The sequence below is a fragment of the Arachis hypogaea genome, chromosome 13 (assembly GCF_003086295.3).
Source record: "Arachis hypogaea cultivar Tifrunner chromosome 13, arahy.Tifrunner.gnm2.J5K5, whole genome shotgun sequence".
Taxonomy (NCBI): Eukaryota; Viridiplantae; Streptophyta; class Magnoliopsida; order Fabales; family Fabaceae; genus Arachis; species Arachis hypogaea.
The window spans coordinates 26432564-26460318 of record NC_092048.1 but is presented as its reverse complement, the minus strand read 5'-3'; the positions used below and the strand labels follow the sequence as shown (position 1 = coordinate 26460318).

At 37.0% G+C, this 27755-nt stretch overlaps 3 protein-coding genes across 3 annotated transcripts; 2 read left to right on the top strand and 1 right to left on the bottom strand.

Moving 5' to 3' along the window:
* The first annotated feature begins 2989 nt into the window (after positions 1-2989).
* On the top strand, positions 2990-3400 carry LOC140177509 (uncharacterized). Its single transcript, XM_072210627.1, has one exon. The coding sequence runs from the start codon at positions 2990-2992 to the stop codon at positions 3398-3400; it is 411 nt and encodes a 136-aa protein (XP_072066728.1).
* A 97-nt stretch (positions 3401-3497) lies between these two features.
* LOC140177508 (uncharacterized) lies at positions 3498-4574 on the top strand. The gene has a single exon (XM_072210626.1). The coding sequence runs from the start codon at positions 3498-3500 to the stop codon at positions 4572-4574; it is 1077 nt and encodes a 358-aa protein (XP_072066727.1).
* Positions 4575-16048: 11474 nt separating this feature from the next.
* On the bottom strand, positions 16049-22932 carry LOC112737795 (long-chain-alcohol oxidase FAO1). Its single transcript, XM_025787904.3, has 3 exons — positions 22307-22932; positions 18702-18974; positions 16049-17883 (listed from the first exon to the last, which is right to left on the bottom strand). Exons 1-3 carry the CDS (start codon positions 22526-22528, stop codon positions 16129-16131), a joined length of 2250 nt encoding a protein of 749 aa, XP_025643689.1. The 5' UTR covers positions 22529-22932; the 3' UTR covers positions 16049-16128.
* Positions 22933-27755: the final 4823 nt, after the last annotated feature.

The following is a 27755-nucleotide window of genomic DNA, read 5'->3' as shown; positions in this document are numbered from 1 at the left end:
TTCGGAATACAGCGCTATTATTTAAGTGGTGGTGGCGGTTTTCTAAAGAGGAGTGCCCCTTATGGAAGAAGATTGTATGCTCGTGCAACAACCTGAATCCTGATGTAATGCTAGTAAATCAGCAACTACCGGTCAAAGGAGGGCCCTGGAAAGACATATGTCATTTGAATATCAAAGAGCAGAGAATAAAAGACAAAATGCTTACTGGCCTGGCGATGGAGGTAAGGGATGGGAGGAGTACCCTGTTTTGGGAAGATAACTGGTTGCAAGGGGGCCCTTGAAGGTGGCGTTTCCAAGACTATTCTCTATTTCGAATCAGCAGGGATCGATGATAGGGGACTGTGGATTTTGGGATGGACTTGAGTGGATATGGAATTTCCAGTGGCGGCGAGAGTTATTCCAATGGGAGCTGGAACTTGTCCATCAACTTCATGAGCGGCTAAGGCTGACGAAGCTGTCAGATGGTAAAGAGAATATTATGGTTTGGAAGTTTGATAGCAAAGGGGTATTTTCTACCAAGTCTGTTGTGCAGGTCCTACAATCGGAGACTCTGTCGGATGAGATAACGAGCTACAGTTTCATAAGTTCGGTTTGGAGAGGGGTGGTACCGCCGAGAATTGAGCTCTTTGGGTGGTTTGTGCTTATTGGTAGAGTGAATACTAAGGAGAGATTGAGTAGACTAGGTGTTATTAGACTCAATGATAATCTATGTGTCCTATGTCAGAAGGAGATAGAGTCGGTGGAACATTTATTCCTACACTGTGAGCTAACATGGCAGGTGTGGTGCAGTTGGTTGAGGTCTCTTGGGGAGGTGTGGCTTATTCCTGGAACCATTAGGGAACTGTTTGAGCGATGGACCGGTATGCATAAGCGGAAACAAGATCAGAAGAAATGGCTCCCAGGCTTCTTTGCAGTTATTTGGAACATTTGAGTGGAACGCAATGCTAGGATTTTTCATAATCAGGAATCAGGTGTGGAGTTCGTAATAAGGAAGACGATGCTGAGTTACAACGAATGGACCGCGAGTGATCCGTTTGGTGGTTAATGGCGTTGTCGGAAGATATATGTTTTTATCTTTTATGAATACTTGTAGTTTCTTTTGTTGCTCCACATTAGTGTGTTGAGCTTATTTTGATTAAAAAAAAATATTATTTAAATTTTCAACATGAAGGTTCTGGACATATATGTTTCTCCCTTTTTTTCCCAAACCATTATCTCGTTGTGTCTACGAAAGTGCCCCCACGCGTTAGTATATGTATCTTGAAATATCAAAGATCATTTAATTTTCAATTTATATTATGGAACCTTTTTAAATGTTTTTAAAATATTAATATTCTAATAATCTTAATGGTTAATTTTAATTAGTATATATAGTTTTTTATAATTGAGATTATGGCTAAAATTATTAGAATACCGATATTTTAAAAATATCTAAAATTTTCCTTTATTTATTGTACAAGAAACTTTTATTTTGTGAAAAAAAAAATTATTGCTATAAAATTTCAATTATATTAGGCGTTCAAATCTCATTTAATTTTCAATATATATTTATGAAATATTTTTAAATATTCTTGGAATATCAATTTTTCAGCAATTATAACTATTGATTTTAATTAGTATATATATTATATATTTTTTATAATTGAAATTAATAACTAAAATTATTAGAATATTAGTATTTTTTGAAATTCTTCATTTATTTATTGTACAAGAAACTTTTATTTTGTGAAAAAAGTTTTTTATTGTTAGATTTTTAATTATGTTAGATATACATAAAAATTAGTTATTAATAAAATATAAATATATATTAAAAATAAATTAAATATTATATATATATATATATATATATTTATACATAAATATATTAGTAATTAATTGTTACGGCCCAGCCTAGTTGAGCACAATTGCCGCCTCGGCCCACGAGCTAACCGGTCCGTGCGATCGGGTCGATGCGCATAACCCGCTCGATCTACGACCCGGACACGCACCTTCACTACTAGCTGCATGACAGCGGTGGAAAACGAAGCTTTCTGGAAAGAGGCCTTCCCCCGTGGGCCCGCCCTACTGACAGGGTATATAAGGGGAGGTTCCTACCTCTCTCCCAAAGTACGTCACCATAACTTTTCCTCTTCACCACCTGCACACTCACTGACTTGAGCGTTGGAGTGTCATTGCAGGCAGGTGGCACCCCCCAACTCACGAAGAACCCAGAAAGTCTGTCGCTCACGCTTCTCATTCCCAGGATCCAGGCTAGGGCTAGGACCCACCTTCACACTCGACAAGCAACCCCAAGCCATCCGGTAACCGACCAACCGGACATTGGCGCCGTCTGTGGGGATCGAGCTGATATGGACTTTGTTTTGGTTTCTGGCGGGGCTGACGACGGAGCCGGGCCCCGCGGGAAGGGAATGGATCCCAGAAGCAGTAGGGTAGCCGCCGGAGCTCCTACTCGCGAGGGCACCAGATCCCCCCTCCCGCGGCTACCCGAGGGATGACCCTTTGGAGGAACAGGCAGTGACAGCACCAGAATAATACAAGAGCTGCGCCACATGGTGCAGAACTTAGAGCGAGAAGTAGCCAACCAGAAAAGTCGTCAGCCTACTCCAAGTCAAGAGCATTCCCAATCCCCTCAAAGAGGAGAAAGGAGTCTCCGAAGAAGTCACTCCAGGCGCACTCCGAGCCCCCGGACAGAATCAGAAAGTTAGGAAAGCAGAGATGCGCCAAGGAGACGATGAGATCCTCTGGTCTACACCCGATCACCGACAAGAGATACCGAAGAGGAAAATTGGGAAGACGATAGAGAACCAAGAAGAAGAAGCCGACCACAACAAGAACACCACAGAGAAAGGGCAAGGAGAGGCTGACCTCACAGAGAACACAATAGGGAAAGACCGAGAAGAACCCGACAGATGTGGTCATGGGGGCGACTCCTTTCCACCACTCGATCCTTGGAGTACGGCTGCCAAAGCACTTTGATAAACCGACAGATATGAGGTACGATGGTACTCAAGATCCCCAAGAACATCTAACGGCCTTCGAGGCCAGGATGAACCTGGAAGGGGTAGGCGATGAAGTAAGGTGCCGGGCTTTCCCAGTAACCTTAGCTGGGCCAGTAATTCGTTGGTTTAATGCCCTTCTCCAGGACTCCATAACCACGTTTGCCGACATCAGTCGCACCTTCTTGGCCCAGTTCACCACGCGTATCGCTAAGGCGAAGCACCCGATTAATCTGCTAGGAGTGACTCAACGAACTGGTGAGCTAACCAGGAAGTACCTAGATAGATTCAATGATGAGTGCCTGGAGATCGACGGCCTAACCGATTCGGTGGCCAGCTTGTGCTTAACCAACGGGCTACTAAATGAGGATTTCAGAAAATACCTTACCACCAAGCCCGTCTGAACAATGCAGGAAATCCAGAACATAGCCAGGAAATATATCAATGATGAAGAAGTAAGCCAGGTCGTGGCAGACAATAAACGGCATCCCGCATACTCTAATGCACGCCCGTCCGGCGGCGGGGAAAGGTCTAAGGAACACTCCAGAGACGGAGGATCAGCCAAGACTTTCAAGCCTTTCCCCGTGTTGGAAAGTTCACCAACTACACCCCCTGGCGGCTCCAATCGTTGAGGTCTATCAGCAGATCGCCGGCAAGGGTATCTTGTCGAAGCCCCGACAACTCAAGGACAGAACGGGAGGAAACAAGAACCTCTATTGTGATTATCACAAGGGCTATGGCCAAAAGACCCAAGACTGCTTCAACCTGAAGGACGCCCTGGAGCAAGCCATTCGGGAAGGAAAGTTGGATAAGTTCTCCCACCTTATAAGGGAACCGAGGAGAAGGGACCGGGACCGATCAACCGAGGACAAAAGCCGTGCTGTAAGGCAAAGACGGGAACCCGAGGAGGACAGTGAGCGTGGCCTCACTGTGGTAAATGTGGTGATCGGAAGGGACGTCCCTCCCAGATCGAAATTGGCTAGCAAGAAGGACGCCAAGGTCTTAGCTATGTCCTCTGACTCCACGCCACCCTCCCGGAGGGTACCCTCAATATCATTCGGTCCCGAAGATCAAAGGTTTGACGAGGTTTCGGAGAAACCGCCGATGGTGATCACGGCCAGGGTGGGTACCGGCCTAGTAAAGCGAATCCTGGTAGACACAGGGGTTGACTCCAATATCATGTTCCGTAATGTATTTGATGCTCTGGGCCTACGGGATACCGACTTGAGGGGCCACCAACACGGCGTAGTAGGCCTAGGCGATAACTTCATCAAGCTAGATGGCGTAGTTTCCCTCTTGGTCTTTATTGGCGGAGGCAGGGGGAAGAGGTCGCTAATGGCGGAGTTTATTATCTTAAGGGACTCCACGGGCTACAACCTCATCTTGGGGAGGAAGAGCATCCACGAGTTTGGGGAGGTGATTTTCACCAAGCTGTTGCTGATGAAGTTTTTTGCTGACGATGGATCAGTGGGGACCATCAGGGGAGACCTGGAGACGGCGGTCGCATGCGACAACACCAGCCTCTCCTTTAGAAAGAAGTCAAAAGAAGTATCCGGTGTCTTACTTACCAGTATCTGAGCTTCATGGACGCTTATTCTGGGTATAATCAGATACCGATGCACCGGCTAGATGAAGAGAAAACGGCGTTCATAACACCAGGAGGAACATACTGCTACAAAGTGATGCCGTTCGGACTGAAAAATGCAGGGGCCACTTACCAAAGGCTGATGAACAAGGTCTTCAGAGACCTCATCGGCAAGACGGTAGAGGTATATATAGACGATATCTTAGTTAAGACTGCCAAAGCCGACGGCCTCATAGGGGAACTTGAAAACGTCTTCACCTCTCTTCGTCGACACGGAATGAGGCTCAATCCGCTGAAGTGTGCCTTCGCCGTCGAAGCCGGAAAATTCTTGGGATTCATGATAACTCAAAGGGGGGGGTGGAGGCCAACCCAAAAAAGTGTGAAGCAATCCTACAAATGAAGAGCCCGAGAAGTGTGAAAGATTTCCAAAGGTTGGCTGGCAGACTCACCGCGCTATCCCGCTTCCTCGGTGCGTTGGCGGCCAAGGCTTTGCCTTTCTTTAACCTGATGAAGAAGGGGATCGCGTTCGAATGGACCTCGGCATGTGAGGAGGCTTTCAAGAACTTCAAAGAGATAATCTCAACGCCGCCCGTCCTCGCGAGGCCCAAAAATGGAGAAGCGCTGTACTTGTATTTGGCGGTAACCGATGAAGCCTTGGCGGCAGTCTTGGTGCGAGAGGAGGGGAAGACCCAACAACTAATATATTTTGTGAGTAAAGCACTACAAGGAGCGGAGCTAAGGTATAGCAAGCTGGAAAAGGTGGCATACGCGCTCCTAACCTCGTCATGAAGGTTGCGGCAGTACTTTCAAGGACACCAAGTAATCTTCAGGACGGATCAAGCAATCCGGAAAATACTCCAGAAACCCGATCTAGCGGGTAGAATGATGACTTGGGCTGTTGAACTCTCCCAATATGACTTACAGTATGAACCCAGGCACGCGATCAAAGCTCAAGCCATGGCTGGTTTCCTGGTAGAGGTGACAGGGGACCTGGCCGGGACACCGAGCGCACGGTGGAAGCTCTATGTGGACGGAGCATCTAACCAAACGTTCGGAGGAGCAGGAATCATCTTAGAAAATCCAACTGGAGTTGTATACGAGCAGTCAGTCAAATTCGAGTTTCCGGTGTCAAACAATCAGGCATAATATGAGGCCCTTCTGTGCGGCCTAACCCTAGCAAGAGAGGTCGGAGCTACCCAACTGGAGATATGTAGCGACTCGCAGGTCGTAACTTCTCAGATCAATGGGACCTACCAAGCCAGAGACTCACTATTACATAAATATCTGGAGAAAGTCAAAGAGTTGAGCAAGCAATTCGAGGAGGTCACGATCTAGCACGTTCTGAGAGAAAGGAACACACGAGCAGATCTCCTATCAAAACTGGCGCGCACAAAACCTGGGACGGGAAACCGGTCCCTCATTTAGGGTTTCATAAAAGAGCCAGCGGTAGCTTTGCATCTGACCCAGGCAGTTCCCTCCTGGATGAACCCGATCATCGACTTCTTAGAAAAGGCCGAACTCCCCAGCAATGAGAAGGTGGCTAAGACAATAAGGCGAGAAGCGGCTAAGTATGCGGTCATACAGAGCCAGCTGTTTAAGAAAGGGCTTAGCCAACCACTGCTGAAATGCCTGCGTCCCGATCAAACAGACTACGTCCTCAGGGAAGTCCACGAAGGATGCTGTAGTCACCACATCGGAGGAAAGGCCCTAGCCAGAAAGCTCATCAGAGCCAGATTTTACTGGCCCTCTATGATGGCGAATTCCAAGAAATTCGTGAGAAGGTGCAAAAAATGCTAGGAAAATTCCAACTTCCACAAAGCGCCAGCGACTGAACTTAGCCTACTGACGGCTTCCCAACCTTTCTCACAATGGGGAATCGATCTTTTGGGACCTTTTCTGGTCAGGCCAGGGCAGGCCAAGTACCTGATAGTGGTCATTAACTGTTATACAAAGTGGATAGAGGCTGGGCCATTGGCTAGCATATCCTCGGCAAATTGTCAGAAATTCATGTGGAGGCAGGTAATTGCAAGATTCGGTATCCCGGAAGCTGTCATCTCGGATAACGAGACACAATTCACTGATAAAAAATTCGGAGAATTCCTTGCCAGTTTGGGCATAAAGCAAAAGTTCTCGTCAGTTGAGCACCCCCAAACCAACGGGCAAGTTGAAGCTGCGAATAAGGTCATCTTGCAGGGCCTCAAGAAGCGACTTAACCAGAAGAAGGGAGCGTGGGCAGACGAACTAGACTTGGTTTTCTAGTCCTACCGCACAACTCAACAGTCTACCACCGGGGAAATGCCTTTCCGTCTCACCTATGGGGTAGATGCAATAATACCCGTGGAAATCGGTGAGCCGAGTCCGCGACTACTCATAGGAGGAGTCAAAGAGGCCGTGGAAAAGGACTTGGTGGATGAAGCCAGGGAGATGGCCCATTTATCAAAAACAACGCTAAAGCGAAGAATGGCCCTACGCTACAATGCCAAGGGCGCCTACAAGTTGGAGCGGTTAGACGGCAAAGAAGTCCCGAGAACGTGGAACACGGGCAATCTGAGAAGATTCTATTCCTAGAATAAACTCACCGGCTTAGTAAGAACGCTTTATGATGGATTATTTGTCCTTGTCATATATTTGCTATCGTTTTATGTTTGAGCCATTTATTATTACCATTTGTCACCTCTTTCTTTTTTTGCATTCATTATTATTAATTAAGCCACCACGACGAATAAACGGTTTCAAACCTATACGGTACACCGGGACTGATCACCCCGGGAACCACGAAAGTAACAAACGCCATAATATGCGGCTGTTGAAACGATAAAAGCCACGACCTGGCTTCGCTAATTACTAACAAAACGCTAAAACGTTCATGAGCAAATAATAAATACCAACAAAACAGTAAAGAACATTAAGAAAAGTAAACGCCGACAAGGCGGTAAACATGCGGTTTGTCACATACCGATTAGACGGCAAACAAATTCAAACAGTTCAAAGACTGTAAACATTACAAGTTACAAAAGCATACAAGATTACAAGGACGTGAGTCACTTCTTCGGTATGTCAACGATCTTGCCGTCCTTGATAGTCTTGAAAATGCCAATGGCCGAAGTGTCGAAGTTGGGAGACAGAAGCTTTACTTGGGCCTTGAGAGCTTCCTCGGTCATCAAGATGGCATGCTTGCCCTGCTTTACGGTCTCCTTATACTTCTTCGTAAATTCAGCAGTCTCAGCCTGAGCTGTCTTGACCGAGGAAAATGCCTCATCACGCTCCGTCTCCAGTTCAGCCACCCGACCTTGAGAAGAGTTAAGTTGACCCTCCAAGGTAAGCTCCCGCTTAGTGAGGCGGGCCACGGCAGCATCAGAGGTCTTCACTTTCTCCTCCATGGTCTTCAACTTCTCGTCAGCAATCTCAACCTTCTCTTCGGCTGACTTGGCCTTCTCTTCGGCAGCTGCAAGCTGCTCCCGGAGCAACTTCACCTCCTCTCTGTACCTGGCGTTAGCCTTGACCGAAGATTCAAGCTTCACCTCAAGAGATTGGGTCCCCGCCAAGGCAGATTCAGCCTTTCTAGCTATGGCGGCCCCCCTGAGCAGAGTACGGTATATCCACCTCGCTTGAGAGGAGAGGTCCCCACCAAAGAAGAAGTCCTCCGTGCCGGGAAGCAATTGGGAATCGATAAACATCCCAGCATCGAAGTTCTTCTCCATGATGGTAAGAACCCCTTTAGGACTGGAGGATGGCTTCCTTTTCCTTGGGTTGTCGACGACAACCACCTCCTCCTCTAGGTCCGCCTCCTCCCGAGGCTCTGGTTCAACTTCCACCTCAGGACGAGGAGCCGCTCCAGTACTAGTGCCAGCTACATCCCCTTGGGAGGGCTGAGATTGAACCTCCGGGTTGATGGTACCCTCATGGGATTGAACCTCCGGGTTGACGGTATCTTCAGGAGGCACCTCCTGGGCGGGGGTAGCGGAGTCGTCATTGCTACCAGCCAAAAAGGTGTTGAACAAGCCCTCAAGTCCAGTCACCTCGGCAAACATTGACACTGCAACGAAAAACGGAAAACAGTTAACCGTCAAACCAGGAAGATAAACGAAAACAACATGCAAGCACAGGCAAATCACTAGACGGCTACTCATGTATATAATTCCGGGCCATATCCTGGTCACCCGTAAGAAGATGGGGGTTAACAAAGTTCTTCCCAAAAACAGCCAACAAGACATCGGCAACCCTCTTGTTCTCTGGGGACAACCCTTTATACGTTATTTTGGTAAAGGCATTAGCCCCCACCCCGAAGCTCCAGTAAGTCGGTATGCGGCGTTCCCCTTCTAATGTCAGCCAGAAGGGATACCGACCTTTCGCGGGACGGGCCTTAAAATACTTGTCCTTAAAACCGTGATAAGAATCTTCGAATACGCTGAAGATCCTCCGGCCTTGGGCCGCCCGGAAAGACCTGTAGCCCTTTTTAGACCTCCCCTGTTTGGAAGGATTTGTTAAAGTAAAAAGGAAAAGAAATACTTCAACAGAGACCGGCAACTCCAGGTGCTCACACACCATCTCGAAACAGCGGATGGATGCCCAGCTGTTCGGATGCAATTGGGACGGTGCTACGTCACATCGATTAAGCAGCGCCATTTGAAAAGGGGAGAAGGGAAGGCGAACTCCCAAACGAGTGAACATGATCTTATACAACCACATCCAGTCGGCGACCTGGGGAGAGTGCAAATTTAGTTCATATATTCGTTCGTTGTTGGCAGGAACGAAAGCCGCATAGTTAGCCTCCTCGTTGGTCCCCCCGCAAAGATAGTCGGCCTGTCGGAACTCCGTAAGTTCCTCTAGGGACATCTGATTAGGGGCATCCTTTACATCCGAAGTCACCCAAGCATATCGGTCATAAGGTGCCGGTCTCACGACCCTTACGGGGGGACGTTGGCCATACCTAGAGTGGGGGCACCACCAATATCAGTCTAAGAGGCTGAGAAGCCGGTACTAACACCAGAAACTATAACTTACCTATTCGACAACTACAAATCATGGTATAAATCTACAGCTAAGAGCAATGCCAAGAAAAACAAAAATTCTAGAATAGTAACCATCCTACAGTATCTACCTGATGTTAAAATGCCAATAAACATGCAATTCATAGCAAGACTACAACATACATGCGAAGGCCAGAATAACAAACAACAAAGATAAACAACGCCACATCAATACCAAGGAAAAAGAATAGGAAGCTTACCAGGATAAGGATGGTGATGGAAGGGGATCGAAGAATTGATAAGGACGCGCATAACCCGCTCGATCTACGACCCGGACACGCACCCTCACTACCAGCTGCATGACAGCTGTGGGAAACGAAGCTTCTTAGAAGGAGGCCTTTCCCCATGGGGCCCGCCCTACTGACAGGGTATATAAGGGGAGGGTCCTACCCCTCCTTCAGGGTACGTCACCATAAATTTTCCTCTTTACCACCTGCACACCCACTAACTTGAGCGTTGGAGTGTCATTGCAGGTGGCACCCGCTAACTCACGAAGAACCCGAAAAGCCGGCCGCTCACGCTTCTCATTCCCAGGATCCAGACCAGGGCTGGGACCCACCTTCACATCCGACAAGCAATTCCAAGCCGTCCGATAACCGACCAACCGGACATTAATTTTAGTAATTATTTTAATTGTAGACGTAGCATTTCTCGAATTTTGGAATTTAGGACCTAGCTTTTAATGTCATAACGACTTAGCTTTTATATGTTTTGTATCATATTCAAGTAGAAAGATGTCATTACAAAGATGGCCTAACCTAATTGATGCCAGAACAAGGTGCTCTTTGTGGCCTGCAAGCATGTCAACATTTATTTTCTCATAGCGTACATACTTATTTCAACCTCTTGTTTTTTGGTAACTGTTACTCACCTAAATCATTCAACCTATCACTTATTAGCTTAACTAGAAAATCCAGCAATTAAATAGAGAAAACTGTATCGTACTTGCTTTTGATGCCTCGCATTGTCCACATTCAAGCATTCATAAATTGTGTTCATTATTTAATTCCTGTTTTATTATTGTCTTTTATTATCGCATCATAATAAGAGAGGAGAACAAAATCAACTTAAGTTGATCCAGTCCAGTGATTAATTCATTGTAAAAAGTTTAAATTTTATTATATACATATAATAATTTATTGATTAGTAATAAATTCTTAAATAAAACTTTAATCTATAACGAATTAAATTTTTTTTTGTTGATTTAAAAAAATTTGATATAACTAGTGATGAATTTAAAAAATTTTGATAAAAATAAGCATAGCATGAAATAAAATGAGAGAAATGGAATAATGAAATCAAATTTAATAATATATAATGGAACAATTATACATATTTCTTATGTACTACTTAAGACATTTTCAAATTTTAATGAGACACTTGTCACCACATCAAATAGAATAAATTTGTTTCTAGATATAATTATTTATATGGTTAAACAGACAAATAATTTCATAAAACTTGAGGTAAAAAATTTTATGACAAACAAAAATTTAGAAATTTATACTTGTTAATCTCCAAAAAAAAAAAAAAAAAAACACTAAGACCTAATGGTTGAAAGTAGAATTAACAATATACATTTTATCTACAGGTATCCAATTCGATTCAATCTGATCGGATATGGTTGTCTACCAGACTCGCTGTAATAGGGTAGAGTGGGTGTATGTTTGCTTGCGAATAAGGTTGAGTACAGGTTCAGAGTATATCATATTCTATCCGCACCCCTAATATATGTGTAGTGAAAAAAGTAGGTAGAATCCAGATTTTTTTCTTTTTTTGTAAAAACTCAAAATAACTACTAAAATAATCATTTAAAGATTAACCACCAAAAACGTCCATGAATTATTCTATAATACTGATAAAAATGCTCCCAACTTTTGTTATTGACAAAAATATCCATAAATAATTTAAAAACGCACTAAAATTGCACATCCGTTAAAACAGAGGAGGTCCGTTAACGTTTTAGTTTAACGTGGCAAACGAAAAAGTTGATGTGGCCCCGTTATGTTTTAATCCCAAATTAAGAAACTTTAGACCCCAATTTCTTCAGATCACTTCATTCTCTCCCATCTCCTCTCATGGTCTTACTTCCTCCAACACACACCCTCTAACCCACTCACCATCTGCAGCATCCACAGCTGTAGCTACATCCACTTCCCTATTCTTTACCTCTCTTCTTCTCTCACTTCCTTTTACTCACTTTCTCTCTCTTTTTGTCTGACTTCTTCTTACTTGCTCTCCCTCTTTGAACAATGCTAAAAATGACAAAGTTGAGAAACTACAGTACAACCAAAAACTACAATTAGAACTAGAATGCAAGCACGATCAAAATCGAAAGGCAAGCGCGGAGATCGAAACTGGAAGGCGAGCGCCATGACCAGAACTGGAATGCAAGCATAGCTGGATCTGGAAGGCTAGCACGACCAGATCTAGAAGGCGAGCATGATAGGATGGAGTTGGCTCCTCCCTTGGTGTCGGAAGAGATGCTCAGACAGGGGCAGCGACGAGTAGGTGTAGTGGTAATGTGCCTGAGAAGGATGCTGCCATTCACTGCATGCATTCCTCTCTTGCACTGCTCCTCTATTGCCAGTGGTCCTTACTCGCATTGCTCCTTCCTTATCGATGGTCTATCACTACTTCTGCTACTGCTTTTTACCTGAGTCTTGATTCTTTTCTTGTTCTTGTTGTGGAATTTTTTTATTTAGGTTATTGGTGATTACTGATTAATGCTACTATTGTTAATGAATTATGATTTTAATGAAAATTAGGGTTTAAATTAGTTTTTTTATTTCTTTTCAATTTGGATCTATTTCAATTGATAAAGTTCAATTATATTTTGGAAAGAAAGTTTAACTTGGGTTTTTTTTTTTTTTTTTTTACTTTGTGATTTTGAAGAGGACAATGGGTATTGATGGTGTAGAGATGAGAGAAGGAAAGCGAGTGATAGAGAGTGAGAGGAAGGTAGAGAAGAAACAAGGGAAAGGATAGGAAGGGGATGGAGTTGCAATGGTGGTGGCTCGTTGGTGGCTTTGTCACGACAGACAGAGGTGCTGGTGATTGAGTTAGAGGGTGGGTGAATGAGAGGAAGTGTGAGAGAAGAGAAGAGAGGGTTCCGTTTGCCACATATGCCACTCTGTTTGCCACATCAGACCAAAATGTTAACACTTAACAGACCTTCTTTGTTTTAACGGATGTGCAGTTTCGGCGTATTTTTAAATTATTTAAGAATATTTTTGTCGATAACTAAATGTGGGGGCATTTTTGTTAGCGTTTGAATAATTCGAGAACATTTTTGGAGGTTAATCCATCATTTAAATTATTAATTTAGTACGTTTATTATTTAAAGAGTAATGTTGTAAGAATTTGGAGTTAGAAGAAAAGTTATTTGTGTTATTTTAATTTTATTAAGAATTTGATAATCATTTTATTTGTAATTTTATGTTAAATTTTTTTAAAATTTTATTATTTTTAATTTTAATTTGAACTTAATTTTTTAGTTTATATTTTATTAATATGTATAAAATATGGAATGAATTTTATACTTGTTTAAAAAAATTTAATTTTTCTGTGGATAGGATTAGGTAGGGTAGAGTTAAAAACTTTAAGGTGCGAATAAGATTAGGGTTGAGATTCTCAACGTGCAGGTAAAATAGAATAAAATTAAATTTTAAAAAATTTTTCAATTTGCATATAACTCTACCTTTGGTCGGTCCTAATTAAAAGTGAGCTTATTAACTAATTCATCCACAAATTTATTTGTTCCCTTCTCTGACGATTTTTAGCACTAGAACTTTTCACTCTTGGTCCAACAGATTCTTTATCATCTGAAGCAGTGTCGCGTAGGAATGGGCTTGAGTGTTATTTAGCATGCAAGAGTGAAACTGCTGCCATGAAATTAATCCATCTCTAGTATCACATTTTTATAACCATGATTCCAAGCCAAGTTGAGACCGTGAAAGTAGGGGTGAGTATCGGTAGTAAGTACTTGATTATCCGTCCACATTCGAATCGAATCAATTAAATTGATTTTGGAACTAACGGGTAATCAGGTCCAACCCAAACCAAACCAATAACTTTTGTTAGTGATTGATTCGGATATCGGTTTTGAGATGTGGAATTCAAACCAACCCGTAAATCTGATTATATATTAATTAAATAAAAAAATAAAAATATATATGGTTTTTAGTGGCTTTTAATGAGATTATTCACTATTAATAGGTTTGGATTTTAATGAATTTAGTTTTTAATGTATTTGGTATTTAACATCTTTAGATTATTTATATTGATGTTACATGTTTATTGTACTTGTTTAATTTTTAAGATAAAAAATTAATTTTTTATGAATTTCAAAATTATCGGGTATCCAATTATTCGAACCGAACTAATTCGTTGTTAATTGATTTGGTTTGATTTGGATACCTGTACAAAAAATTACAAATTCAAACCAAACCAAATCAATTACATTTTGATCGGTTCGGTTCTAATTTTACTTTAAATTCAAACCAAACCAATCCATGTTCACCCTTAAGTGAAATACTCCCCATAAGTAGTTCAACAGCAACCACCGCGAGGACAGTGTCCCAAATTGGCCGCATAACCAAGTTTAATAATTCCCACCTCATCTCACAACAACTACTACATCCCAACTTCCCTTCTTGTCTAACAGACCCCTCAGATCACAATTTAATGTCATTCTCATACATTAGTCACTTGGCCGAATCCTTGCTCAACACCAATGTCTTTCTAATGTTTGAAATAGATTTTAATTTTGTCTAGCTATGATCTCTCGCTTTTTTTTTGTTATATTTATATATTTAACACTTTAAAAATGTTTTTTTTATCGATGATTAATATACCAAATATATTTGAACAATTTGATATTAAGTAATGTTATATGTACAATATTTTTTAATAATTAAATCTAATTAAATTGACTTCACTGCAATAAAAATTACTCTCAAAATAAAACATATGACACACGTTTCGTGTTCCACTAACACATAATGCAAAGAATTTGCACTATATGCATAAACCTTTCTACACTTTCTGCAATATATAAATTTTTGTTGGAGAGCATAAAAATGTTTAAATTATTACGCATAAAAATTGACATGTAATACAAATTAAACTTATCAATATAGGACACAAATTTTTGTATATGATATACAAATTTTTAAATCATAACCTACAAACTTTTAAAACATAGTACACAAAATTTTGCTACACTAAACTTTATATGTATATTCTTTTATTGAATTTTGTTACATATTTTTTTTTTTTTATAGTGTGTAAACCGATTACCATTCATTGTAAGCCAATGTTACATTACAGGTTCTATTTCCCAAAACACACACACATACAAAAGTACTATTAACTCTAATGTGCAGTTCTAACATTTCTTGATGGTTAGAGTCCACAGAGTACGGCACGGTAATCTCTGAGTGTACCCAACACATCTCCTTTGTGTTCATGGAATACTGCTCTTGGATGCAAGAAGTGCAAATAAGCTTTGAATGCAATGGCTCTCGAAAGTTCAGCGCCTCGTCTTTCTTGCAGTTGTCCATCAACACTGCAAACACTATACTACATCACATGTGTAAATAAAACAAAGTGAAACAAGACACACTCCTTCATTTTTACCACACAGAAGTAATCAAAACTAATAGCTCGGTAGTTCACACTAATTTGACAGATATCATTAAACAAATTTTAGTTTATCATAGCACACATGTTTTTTAGTATAGCACACAAATTCACATATAGAGTACAAAAATCAGAACAATAGAATAACATTAATTTTTTAAATAATTCAATTAAAGAAAACTAAGACCATCATAAATAACATAATCAAGAAAAAAAAAACAAAAATATATACAATAACACACAAATATTGAGTATAAAAAAACAACACAAGTAATTGAAACTAATAGCTTGGTAACTCACACTAATTTGTCCGAAATTATTAAACAAATTCTGATTTATTACAGCATACAAATATTTAAGCATAGCACACATTTTTGTTTAACATAGCACACATTTTTATTCATATAGCACACAAATACTGAGCAAAGAAAAATAATATAAAAGATACATCCAATTCACAAAGAAAAAGAAATTAAACAACAACAACAAGATGTTGAATAAGAAAGAAGAAAAAAGAAAAGAAGAAAAAGAAGATAACAATGGCAGCAGCAGCGACAACAACAACGACCGTGGTGGTGGCAAAGATGACGACGACAGCAGTGATAGCGGCATCGACGATGACAATATTAAAGGAGGAGGAGAAGGAAGAGAAAAAAGAGGAACGTGAAATAAATTTTAATAACTTGATTAACTTGGTTAATAAAAACACTTGAATACCTAACATTTTTGTTTGATAATTCAACATATTTAAAAGTTGCTCCATATTAAAGATATATTTGGTCAGACAATAAAAATAAGATAAAATAAACTTCGAAAAATAATTATTTATTTTTTATCCGTTTAACAAAGACACCAATAAAAAAGAAAAATCAATTCACACATTCTTAAGATAATCAACAATCCTATTTGAGACACAATAAGCAGTTGATTGGATTGTGATCATGGGATTGACACCAACTGCACTTGGAAGCAAACTTGCATCACAAACAAACAACCCTTCTGCCTCCCAACTCTCTCCATTCTCATCAACACCCCCTTCTTTCTCAGTGGCTCCCATTCTACAGCTCCCCATCTGATGCGCCGAGCAGTATATGTTCCACTTCTCGCCCGGCGACAGCGCGCCCTCCATCGGCCAAACATTGTCCAGAAACTCTTCAATTTTACCATGACCTATGTCACCACATTTTATTCTCTGGCCGTCACTTCTGTGTGTTCCTACTTCCACAGCCCCCGCGGCTATCAGAATCCTCAGAGCTTGCTGAAGTCCAATCCTCATGTTCTCTTTATCCATTTCGGACAGTTTATAACTGATCCTTCCTTCTGAAGTAACCACCCCACATGCCGTGTCTCTAATGATTGTGATTAAATGCGAAGTTCTCGGGTACTTAAGCATTCTCTCTTTGAAGTCTCTTCCTGATTCCCATGGACACAGCGAAGCGAAAGAAGCCGGTCCAAGCAGAGGCGTTTCGATGATAGCTCGTGTATCTGATGATTCGGAGTCTCTTGGAGGAACCTTATGGACCGATGTGATTATTCCTCCTTCAAAGACTTTACCCTCCAACTCCGAATTCGAATCAGGGAAGTATCCCCAAGTCATTAGAACAGGGTGAAGATGAAGGTTCCTACCAATGTTCTTGTTCCTTAAGCCACTTGAAATCATCAATGGCGGTGTAAGAAGTGCTCCACCCGCAGAAACTGTTACCTTGGCTTCAATTTGGAGCTTCATTGTGATTCTACTGCTTAAAGCCTTGGCCAAAACTCCAAAACACTTGTTCTTTCTTTCACTTCTTCGTCCGTTAGTGTTTGTTTCAAGCAAGAATTTCTCAGCTTTGCACCCTGTAATGATCACCGCGCCACTTTCAACAGCATCCACAAGCCATGTTTCTTGGGTCCCTTTTTTCTCTCCTTTCGGACAACCATAACCGCACGAACCGCAATAGTGATTCCCGGACGAGTTTCTTGGAACGTAATCAACCTTGAGTCCAAGATTCTGACACCCTTTTCTCAGCACTTGGTTTTGGAAACCTTCTTGTTTACAAAATTCTGTGACACCAATCCTTTCACACACGGTTTCCATTGCAGATTGATACTCTAAACTCGAAAAGAGGGGAAGCTTGTGTTCCTCGGACCACTCCTTCATCACATTTTGCGGCGTTTTGATGCACGCCGACCAGTTAACAGCAGAACCGCCACCAACAGTAGATCCTGCTAGAACCAGAATTCTAGAGTCCACTGAAGCAAGGATCCCTCCAGTTTCATACAATTGATCCATGGAAGGGCCTTCGAGAGACGAATAGTCTTGGGAAGCGAAATAGTTTCCTTTCTCAAGAACAACCACCTTGTGGCCGGCACTTGAGAGAACTGAAGCGGCCACGCCTCCGCCGCAACCGGAGCCAACAACCACTGCATCGCATTTGAGTTTGAGGGTGTTGGTTTTGGTGTCCATTGTAACGTTGAGGCCTTTCTTGGCAAGGGATTGTTGAAGAGTTGAGTCAGATTGTTCTTGCATTGTTTCTATGATCCCTTTTTGAAGAGGCCTGTTATTGTTGGAGACATTGTTCTGTTTTTCATCAGCAGCTACTTCATACCCAATGGCTTTCCATGCTGGGTTCTCTCCCTTCTCATCAACCTGCAAAAGTTCAAGAATTTTGTTAACATTCTCACAAACTATAATATATTGAGGAATGTTACAAGGAATACTAATTTATTATTTTTGTCCAGCAGTTCATCATAGCAATATTTAAAGGTGTTTGGCTAAAAATTTGTTGTTGGATTGCTAGATTAAAATAAAAAATAATAAATTATGTTGGTTCTTGAACTTTTTTTTGAATATTACATTAAAAAATTTTTAGTATTTAAGTTTAGAAATTTATGATTTAAGATTTAAAATTTAAAATAAATAAAATAATTTTAAAAATATCAGTTGATGTTAAAAAATTAATTCTATAACATTATTCTTAGCATAAATAAAAATTTAGTGTATCAAAAATAACATATTATTATATAAATAAAAGTTTATACAAATAACATATTGTTATTAAAAAATATTATTTATATTATAAAAATCAATTACTAAATTAGTCATTTTATATTTATATATATTTTTATATATTAATTTATATATATTATTTAACTACTTAATCAACTGCCGTCAGAATAATCAAACTCTTTTTTACAGTAACATTATAAAAGAAATTATGAATCACCCAATATTATTGCTATGCTGTGCCTGATTTATTTTTAATATGCATAGCATAATTGATTATTATTTGTTTGATTTTTTTTTATTTTCGGCACTTAAATAATCTTTGATAACATGAACTCATGATATATATATATACATGAAGATGACAAGCTTACCAAATGAAATTAAAAAGAGGAATAAATTTGATAAGATCATATATATAATAACTATGGAATAAGGTCCAAGTATAGAAGTATACATACCGAAGAGAAGAAACAATAGACGCACAAGACTTTGATGTAAGCAAATGCAAGTCTTATAGGTGTAAGGAACCTATGCTTCAGCCATTTCTGAACCACCTTTTCTCTTTTCTCCAAAGGCATGTTTGAGAAGTTATTGATAAAGGGCCATTTGCCACCAACGCAGAGCGACCCACAAAGCAACAAGGTCCCCAACCTTGTTGCTAATACCCACAAAATCACTCTAATCAATATTACTGCTTCTATTAACCCCCTCTTCACTAATATTTCTGCAACCTGTTCCCAATTTGTCATCATAAATAAAATTTAATAGATAATAAGATAAGAGATATCAAGTATATGTATGTTGAAACAACGGTGGAAAAATTTAATAGTAATAAAATTTACTAGTAACCGTTTAATCAATCCAAACATAACTAAAAAAATTTAATAAATATAGAAAATTAAATTTAATTAGTTAACATTAGTAAATTTTTTTACATATAATTTTTTTAACTCTTATATTTTTAAAGAATTTAAGATTTAAAATTTAATATTAAAAAATAATTTTAGAAAAATTAAGTAATATTACTGAATGATACTATCTAGAATAACCATCCGATATCAAGGATAATAAACATCTCATCTCATCCCAAAAACTTAAGCTGATTTTGGAGTTCACTAAGGATCGAACTCTTAACCTTTCGGATCTAGAACTCTAGTACCATATCATGAAACCACTCATCCAAAAAACGTAACCTGATAGGATAATGTAACACTAATGGTCATATTTCTAATACTTCTTAAACCTCTATTGTACACATTGTACGCTTAGGCCATTGGCTCCCAATACTTTCTCTAACTAAATAGATTTCTTAATTAAACTCGTAATATTTATGCATGATTCACGTTAACTATATAAAATATGCTCGTGGTTGACAACTGTAATCCAAAAACAAAATAATGAAGAAAAAGTGTTTTAGCTTTTAAAATTAGGCCCATGAACGACTAACAATACAATACAATTCTATTTCTACTTTAATTTTCCAAATGCACTTGTGTCATGCAATACACCATGTGTAGTTCTAGCTTCTAACTTCCCAAGTCACACGGTCAAACAACGAGAGCAGTGATAAAATCTAAAAATTAAACAAGTGTGCATGATGCCGGTCGTTGTGGGGGGTTTTATCTCTCATTTTTAAAAGTATTAAAAAATCGTAAGATAGAAAAATAATAAGAATCAAATGCACAATTTTATACGTTCAAATAAGATACATGATACTATTAGATTTGAAACACAGTCTCTCGGTGATTGATTGGTTATGGAATTTCTTCCAAGTGAAAAATAAGGTACATTGATATTGATTTAATATATAGAATATATAGAATTTAATGATTTGTAGTTAGATGTATCATATCATATCATATCATATCATCTACTTAATTAAATGGCCGTTTTACAAGTTGGAAGCAACGTACACATGATTGTTTTCCTTTCTTGTGAAGGTAACTAAAAAGACATTAGATATTTTTACTTCATATAACAAGTACTGTACTATAGCTAGCATGATTTTAAACTATCCGAATGGTCATTAATATTCAATAATCATGTTACATGAACATTAAAAGTTAACCACCATATATATTTAATATTCATAAAAAATTAGTTATACTCTTGTTAAAAAATTTAATTATTTTACTATTTTATATTTGATTATAAATATATACAAATATATAATTATTAATTTAATAACTGATCTTTTATTTTTATGCATGAAACATTTTTGTTTAACAATATATATGTTTTTACCCAATATCCTAGAAATTAAATCATTTGGGTATATTTGCAATGAATATAAGTTTTTACTATACTGATGTAAAATATGATATTTTTTTAAATTTATCATATTATATTTTTTCTATCATTTCTTATCGGTATCAAAACTTTGATGAAGTACTAATCACTTGAGTTTTATTATTTTTACCTAACATAATACTAATGTTCTCTATAATGAAACACATTGTAAATGGGAACACCAAGAGTACTACTAAGATAGAATTAATTAAGAACAATACATATTATCGTATATAATTACATTATTTTCAAATAAATATTTGTATTATATTCATAAAAATAAGACTTTTGAGTGTTAATGAATAATGATTAAGTAAATAAACATTATTAACTATATTACATTATTCAAATTAAATAATAAATTTTATTACACAATTTTAATCATTTGAAAATATAAATTACAAGCTACATCATTAAATATTAAATAATCGTTGGAAAAGAAAAAGCTCCAACTATTAATATAAAAACTTTCTTTTGTGGCGTAAAAATTATTAATGGTGTGTTTGTTTGAGGTAAAAATGGGAGGAAGGAAAACAAAAAAAAAAAAAAAAAAAAAGAAAATAGTTATTTTTTTTGTTTGATTAAAGAAAGAAATGGAAAAAAAAGAAAAATGGATGGAAAAATATTGGTGGATTCACCAATTTTTTTTTTTTAAAGAAAATTAAATCTCTCTCTATTTTTAATAGTATCCTTTTACTTTTTCTATATAATTTATAATATAAAGATAAAATTATCTTTTTATAATTTTTTTTTTCTTTCATCCAAATACATTTAAAAAAATAAAAATTCACTCAATTTTTTTTCTTTCTTTTCTATTTCTTTTTTCTTTATTTCTTTCTTTCCAACCAAACATAGTTTAAATGATAATTAAAACCCAAAACCTTTTCAAATGCGGCGTGCCCAATCAAAATCCTAGGGACCCAGGGGATTTAAATGTACGAGTATCGGTTATAACCAACGTGGGTCCCACTTGTATACACAGTTTTGGACTTTCCCAGTTCGCATATACGAACACTGTGCTTGTAACAACCTCTTGCACAGAATGAGAGAAGCGCATGAAAATGATGAAAAATTAAAACTCTTATATATATGCACTCCTATTTAATTTTTTTTAATCAAAATTAGTTGAAAAACAATAAAAAATTATTTTTTAGTTAATTAATTTTAATTAATTGTTTTTTAAAAAATTTAAAATTTATTCTAAAATTTAAAATAAATATTTTTTTAAAAAAATAATTGATTTTGGCTAAAAATAATTAGCTCCATAACATTACTCAAATTATTTAGGACATATATATATTTTGTGGAATAAAAATAAGATAATTTTTCATTAAATATATTTAATTAATATACAAAATGGGAAATAAGAAACTCTCATATATCTTCTTAATTGTAAACAAAACAATTTTTGGTGGTTTATATTCTTTATCTTTTAAAATATAAGTATATTTATAGTGTTTTAATCTTTTCGAGAATCAAGAGAAATTGTTATATATATATATAAAAGACTGTATCAGTATTCGTGTAAATTTTTTATTTCGTTTTTATTAATGCTCAAATAGTGAAATTTTAGTTTTGTGGGTCACACACTGACACTAATGAATATATATCGCTTTACAAAGATATGAAGTATTAATAAATAGGTCAAAAGAAATCAAAAATAAAAAAAAAATCCCAGCATAATTAAGAACACATGATGAAGAAGAAAAAGAAAACTGTAATCAAATACGTATATATATTGGTATAATATTATGTTATTAATATACGTATGTACCTCATGAGGGTATGGATGTTGAGAAGCGGAAATGTTCGAGAAGGACTTGGTCACATCCTTGTTATTAAGCTCATCTTCTTCATCCTTCAATGGCGGCAAAGGAGGAATCACAACCTCACATATGCTTGCAAGTGATTCCATCTCATACCCAAAAAACCCATGTCTGTATTTTCTCTCTCCTCTCTCTCCCTTCAACAATGGATGGCACTCTCTTTTCACCATGATCTCTCTCTCACACACACACACACAAGCTAATTAGGATAATTGATTATATGAAATTGTCTGTGGAGCGGGTTAGTTATGATATGAGAATAATTAGAAGGATCTAGATGAATATATATGGATATAGATAGGTATATATAGAAGCAAAGGTGCAAGAAATTAAAGGAATGATTATGATTGGTTCTGTTTAATTAATTGGAGGGTGTGATGAGGTGGAAGGAAGGAAGATAATGATAGACTGGTATGTAAATTAATAATAATCACAATAATCCTTTTTTTTCTTTTCTTTCTTTTCTAACTTATACACTATATGAGTTGTAGGTTGTGCGGCAATGGATATATATAGACTCAACTCTTAACTACTTTATGTCAACTTTTCTAAATCATATAACTTCTCTACCTCCTGCGGAAACGGGTAAATTGCATGGTGTATAAAATATAGTTTCAATTATTGAGAATGACATCCTAAAATATATATGATTGTTTTAAATGTAATATAAAATATTTTGATGCTAAACTACTCATAAGTGATAAAATTGATTATTTGCTTATCATTTTATTACTATAAATTTCGACAATGTTTTCATATTTTAAAAGGTAAAATACACAGATATTTTGTGCAATAAAATTAATTAATTTTGAAATTTATTATAAATTTAAATTAATCTTTTTCTAAATTATACTAAAATTTTGAAGAGAAAGAATTTGATAAATCCATATCGATAGTGCATATGACCATTTTTGCAGTGGGGTACAGTATATATACACATGTAATAAGAGCAAATACGATTGTAGACTTCCGATAGCTAAATTTTTTTAAATTACTTTATAGACATTTGAAATTAGCCATAGTATATATACATCACAAATTAATTTAATTAAATCGATAAATTATTTTTTTTAAATTATGATTATTTGTTTTGATGAATAACAAATAATCAAATATTTAATGCATGATATATATATATATATATATTTATGAGTTTAAATTTTATGCACTCATAATGTAAAATATTTTATATAGTCATCCGATCATATTTATTTTTTTAGGTGATTATATACAGAATTAATATAAAAAATAATCATATTTTTTTAGGTGATTATTTTTGGTATACAGGAAAGGTGAAAAATAGGAATGGGGTTGATATTATTGTGGATAAGCAGTGGAAGAAGGACGTAGTGGATGTCAAGACACTACAAGAAAATAAGCTTTCTGCCACGCTTTTAAAGCGTGCCGAAAAGTGTAAAAAAGCGTGCCGATAGATTTTCGCCACGCTTTTTGAGCTATTAGCACAGTTTTAAAAGGGTCACATCCGCCAGCGTGTCAGTTGCTCTATTGCCACGCTCTTGTGGAACTATCGACACGCTTTTTTTGTTGGCACGCTTTCATCTGTTGCCACGCTTAAAAATCGTGGCCATAGGTCTTAACCTATAGGTACGCTTAAAATGCGTACCGAAAAGTGCACATATCGCCACGCTTTTAAAATGTTCCAGACTGTTTGTTTTGAGTACTCTTTAAAAACGTGCCAATAAATGAAGATATGGGTACACTTTTAAAGCGTGCCGGTTGCTTAGCTATGGCCACATTTTTTAAGCGTGCCTGTTGAGCCCAACATTAAGATATAGTCACCCTTTTTAAGGGTGGTCATAAGTTTGGTCAGAATTTTTTTTTTAATTAATCTTCCTAATATTTCATGCAAAATTCATATATAATTTTAAAATCATAGACCAAAATAATTATGTATATTGAAATAGTCCAACATATACATAAATTTTCTCATAATATATATATATATATATAACTTGTCACCACAAAAGTAGACTTTGAAGACAAAGTACTAAAAAGTAAAGTCATAACAAGTAAATAAAAATTACAATTCCAACAAGTGTCACATATCTACTTCTTTTATATACTTAGTTACAAAATATTAAATTTTATGAGTAGTATGATCATCCATTATGAGCTCCATTGTTTTTACTACTGTCCTGCAAAATTTTAAATAATCTTATGTTAGTGCCTGTTATAAAAGCTACATTAATTAAGTCCAACAAATCCAATTCCAAATCCAAATTGATTACAAATGAAAATGGCAAGACAACTTTAATTAGGTCCCGTAATAATGCATATTCAGCCATTAAAACAAAAAACACAAATCAAAAAATAAAATTGTGACTCACTCAATTTCAATATGACTCATTAGTGAATTATATTACATACAAACATATGTAGTAGTAATTGCATTTAACTGAGTTGCTATGGCTAACACAGATTTCAAACCCTACATAGTACATAGTACTTACTCTGCAAAGCAAAATACAAATAAGGATAAGGTATTCTTTGCAATTTGCAAATCAGCAAAGTCCTCAATATTCAAAGAGGCAAATGCACTCAAGTGAAGGTAAATTTTAATACAATTGGGCGTGGTGTTGATAAAGCAAACTAAAAACAAAGTGTATGTGTTTGATTAACTTAAATTTTGTTGCAGTCTCAAACTAAAAGAAGTGAGAACTCACAGCTTAGAGCGGAAAATGAGAAGCTTAAAGCAGATAACATGAGGTTGGATCCTCATTCATCGAACTCTACCCTTCTTTTAGATCGAGGTTGTAACTTAAATATGCTGAAAAAAAAATCTGCACACTGTAAGAATACTAGAACAAACATAATTGACATGATATTAAAAATTAAATCCAATACAGGAAAACTTTTCGAAAAGGAATGAAATGAAATATTAGAAAGACATGATCTTTCTCGGTGGTACATGCAGAAGCAGTAGTAACTGTAATTAGTACTGTGGGAGTAGCTCCCTCTCAATCAAATTCAAAAACAAAATTATAAGAAAAATCAAAATCAGAAGCAAATGTCTAATGTATCCTAAATTTCAGCAGAATAGTTGAACCTTTTTCCCATGGTAGAGCTGTTGTTCGGCTTGATTGGAGCATCAAAATTTGGGTTGTGATAGCCTACATGATAGACTATGTTAGCTTTTTTAACTTTTCAAGAGAAGGCACCAAACAAGGCCTTAAATCTGTTTGTTATCAAAGAATTAAAAAATTAAAGTAACAAAATATGACTGTTTCCAAAGTACAAGTGACAGTATAAAAAGAATTTAAAAGTATGGTTTAAGATAAATACCTGCCATATTACTATTTGTCAAGACGATCCTATAACCAAAAGAGTTGCAAAATGATGGCAGCAAAGACCACAAAGAGTATGCAAGAGGATCTTCATTCCTTGATGAAATCTCTTGCTCCTCAAGCTGCAAAACAGAGAAAGTAAGTAACGAAAATCTCTGCAGGAGACTAATACTGCAACTCATAATAAATAATAAATTGTTTCCCACCCTTTAAGCCGCCATCTCCCTTGTACGTTCAATCATGCGCAAAATTTCTTCTTTAAAATAATTTAATCGTGCACCAATAATATACTGGTTCAGAAAAGGAAACAGCCAGATATTTGCATCCAACAAGTCTTCAACTTCCAAATTCAGAGGTATAAAGGGCAACAGTCGTTCAGGTCCCATTGCAACAAGAGCTGGTCCAAAGCATTCATGCAGCTACAAGATGTAGAATGTATTATACTTCAGTAATCAGTTGCCAAAGAAAACTATAATATAAAATATAGTTCCAGATTCTTGTCAACAACATACTAATGGGTGAATAGGCTACAAAAGGAACCGAGACAAAAAAGTTTGCTATCAATTCTTGAACAATCATAATAAGCATAGAAATCAACAGAAGTTTGTAGCACAGAGCTGCTATTCTGTTATTTGCTAAGGATGCAATCAGCAGCCATTGGCAGCACCAAATGTCCCTAATAATATTAATTGCATGGGCAAACGAAGATTTCTAACCTAGAAACAAAATGGTTGCAAAAACCAACCTTGTCACTGTAAAGTTTCAAACCTTCAAAGATCATAATAGACTACAAAATATATCCAACTTTTTCCTGGTCAACTCTAATGGAAAACTGTTAAAACTAAGATAAAAGAGAATGTTGCAATAGTAATATAGCATACCTGCTTCTTAAAGAGAAAATCTTCTTCATGAAGCTTTTGCACATCTACCAAGTTTTTGAGTATTCTTCTCAAAATAATGAGAACTTTTTCCTGTAATGATGATAGCAAAGTCCCAAATATAAGTAATTTGTGGTATATACATTATTTTAAGAACATGATTACAAAAAGTGACTCAAAACCAGACGTGGGACAAATATCGACAAATTAATCACACCGTCCATGATTTAGACAAATTAAGTCATAATCATAATTGTTACATTAGAAATAATACTCGCTGGCCTCTCTTAGTCTAATCACCAACAAACAAAAGGTTTTCAGTGCAAGAAAGTGTGAGATCTGATAGCAAACAAAATACCTAATTTGTTAACATAGCTGAAACAACTTGTATTACTCTGTCCCAGATAGCAGTATAGTGATAATCAAGTAAGCTCTCAATAGTTGCACAGATTTTTTCAATAATGGTTGGTCCTGAATTCCTAGGTTCTCTGTCATCACTGTAAGAGATCTGATCCACTCCCTGCTTAATCAAGCTTGCATCAATACAAGAATTAATCATGCTCTTAAAGGCATCAGTGGCTGCATATATTGCCTCTTCATGTTTAGATCCCAAAATAAGGTGAATTCAGAAAATTAATCATCCTCTTAAAGACATCAGTGGTTGCATATATTGCATCAGTGGCTGCATATATTGCCTCTTCATGTTTAAAGGCATATATTGCCTCTTCATGCTGAATTCCTCATCTATTTTCGTTAAGGAAATTAAACATGTGAGTCCAGTACAAATACTCAAATAAGGTGAAATAGCTAGAAGAAAGAATTAACTTAAATAACCGAGCTAAATGAACAAGTAATATGGAAGACAATAAAGAAAGGCCGCATAAACTAAGCAGAGAAAGTGATTGGGAAAGTCCAGTACAAATACTCAAAACCGGCAAACAGAACATATTTTGTCCAATCATCTCAATTAAATTACATCTCTGACGCCTTCAAAGTTTAAAATAGGATCATTCATCACAATTTCTTATACATACAAATCAAAGATTTATGCTTATAAAAGCTGGATCCCAAGAGACCAAGAACCGATTTACAATAATAGATTGAGCCAGTAAATAACTAAATACTAACGTTTTATGCGTCCATGAGTTAAATGGTAATCAACACAAGACATGGTAACCATATGCAGACAACAGCCTTAATTGAAGAAAACTTGC

Bases quoted from the DNA above. Each gene is read 5' to 3' on its own strand.
- LOC140177509 (XM_072210627.1), top strand. From the start codon at position 2,990: ATGAGGTACGATGGTACTCAAGATCCCCAAGAACATCTAACGGCCTTC.
- LOC140177508 (XM_072210626.1), top strand. From the start codon at position 3,498: ATGCACGCCCGTCCGGCGGCGGGGAAAGGTCTAAGGAACACTCCAGAG.
- LOC112737795 (XM_025787904.3), bottom strand. From the start codon at position 22,528: ATGGTGAAAAGAGAGTGCCATCCATTGTTGAAGGGAGAGAGAGGAGAG. The intron at 18,975-22,306 runs GTACATACGTAT...AATTGGGAACAG, and splicing joins AACATCCATACCCTCATGAG to GTTGCAGAAATATTAGTGAA. The intron at 17,884-18,701 runs GTATGTATACTT...GAACTTTTGCAG, and splicing joins TCTATTGTTTCTTCTCTTCG to GTTGATGAGAAGGGAGAGAA.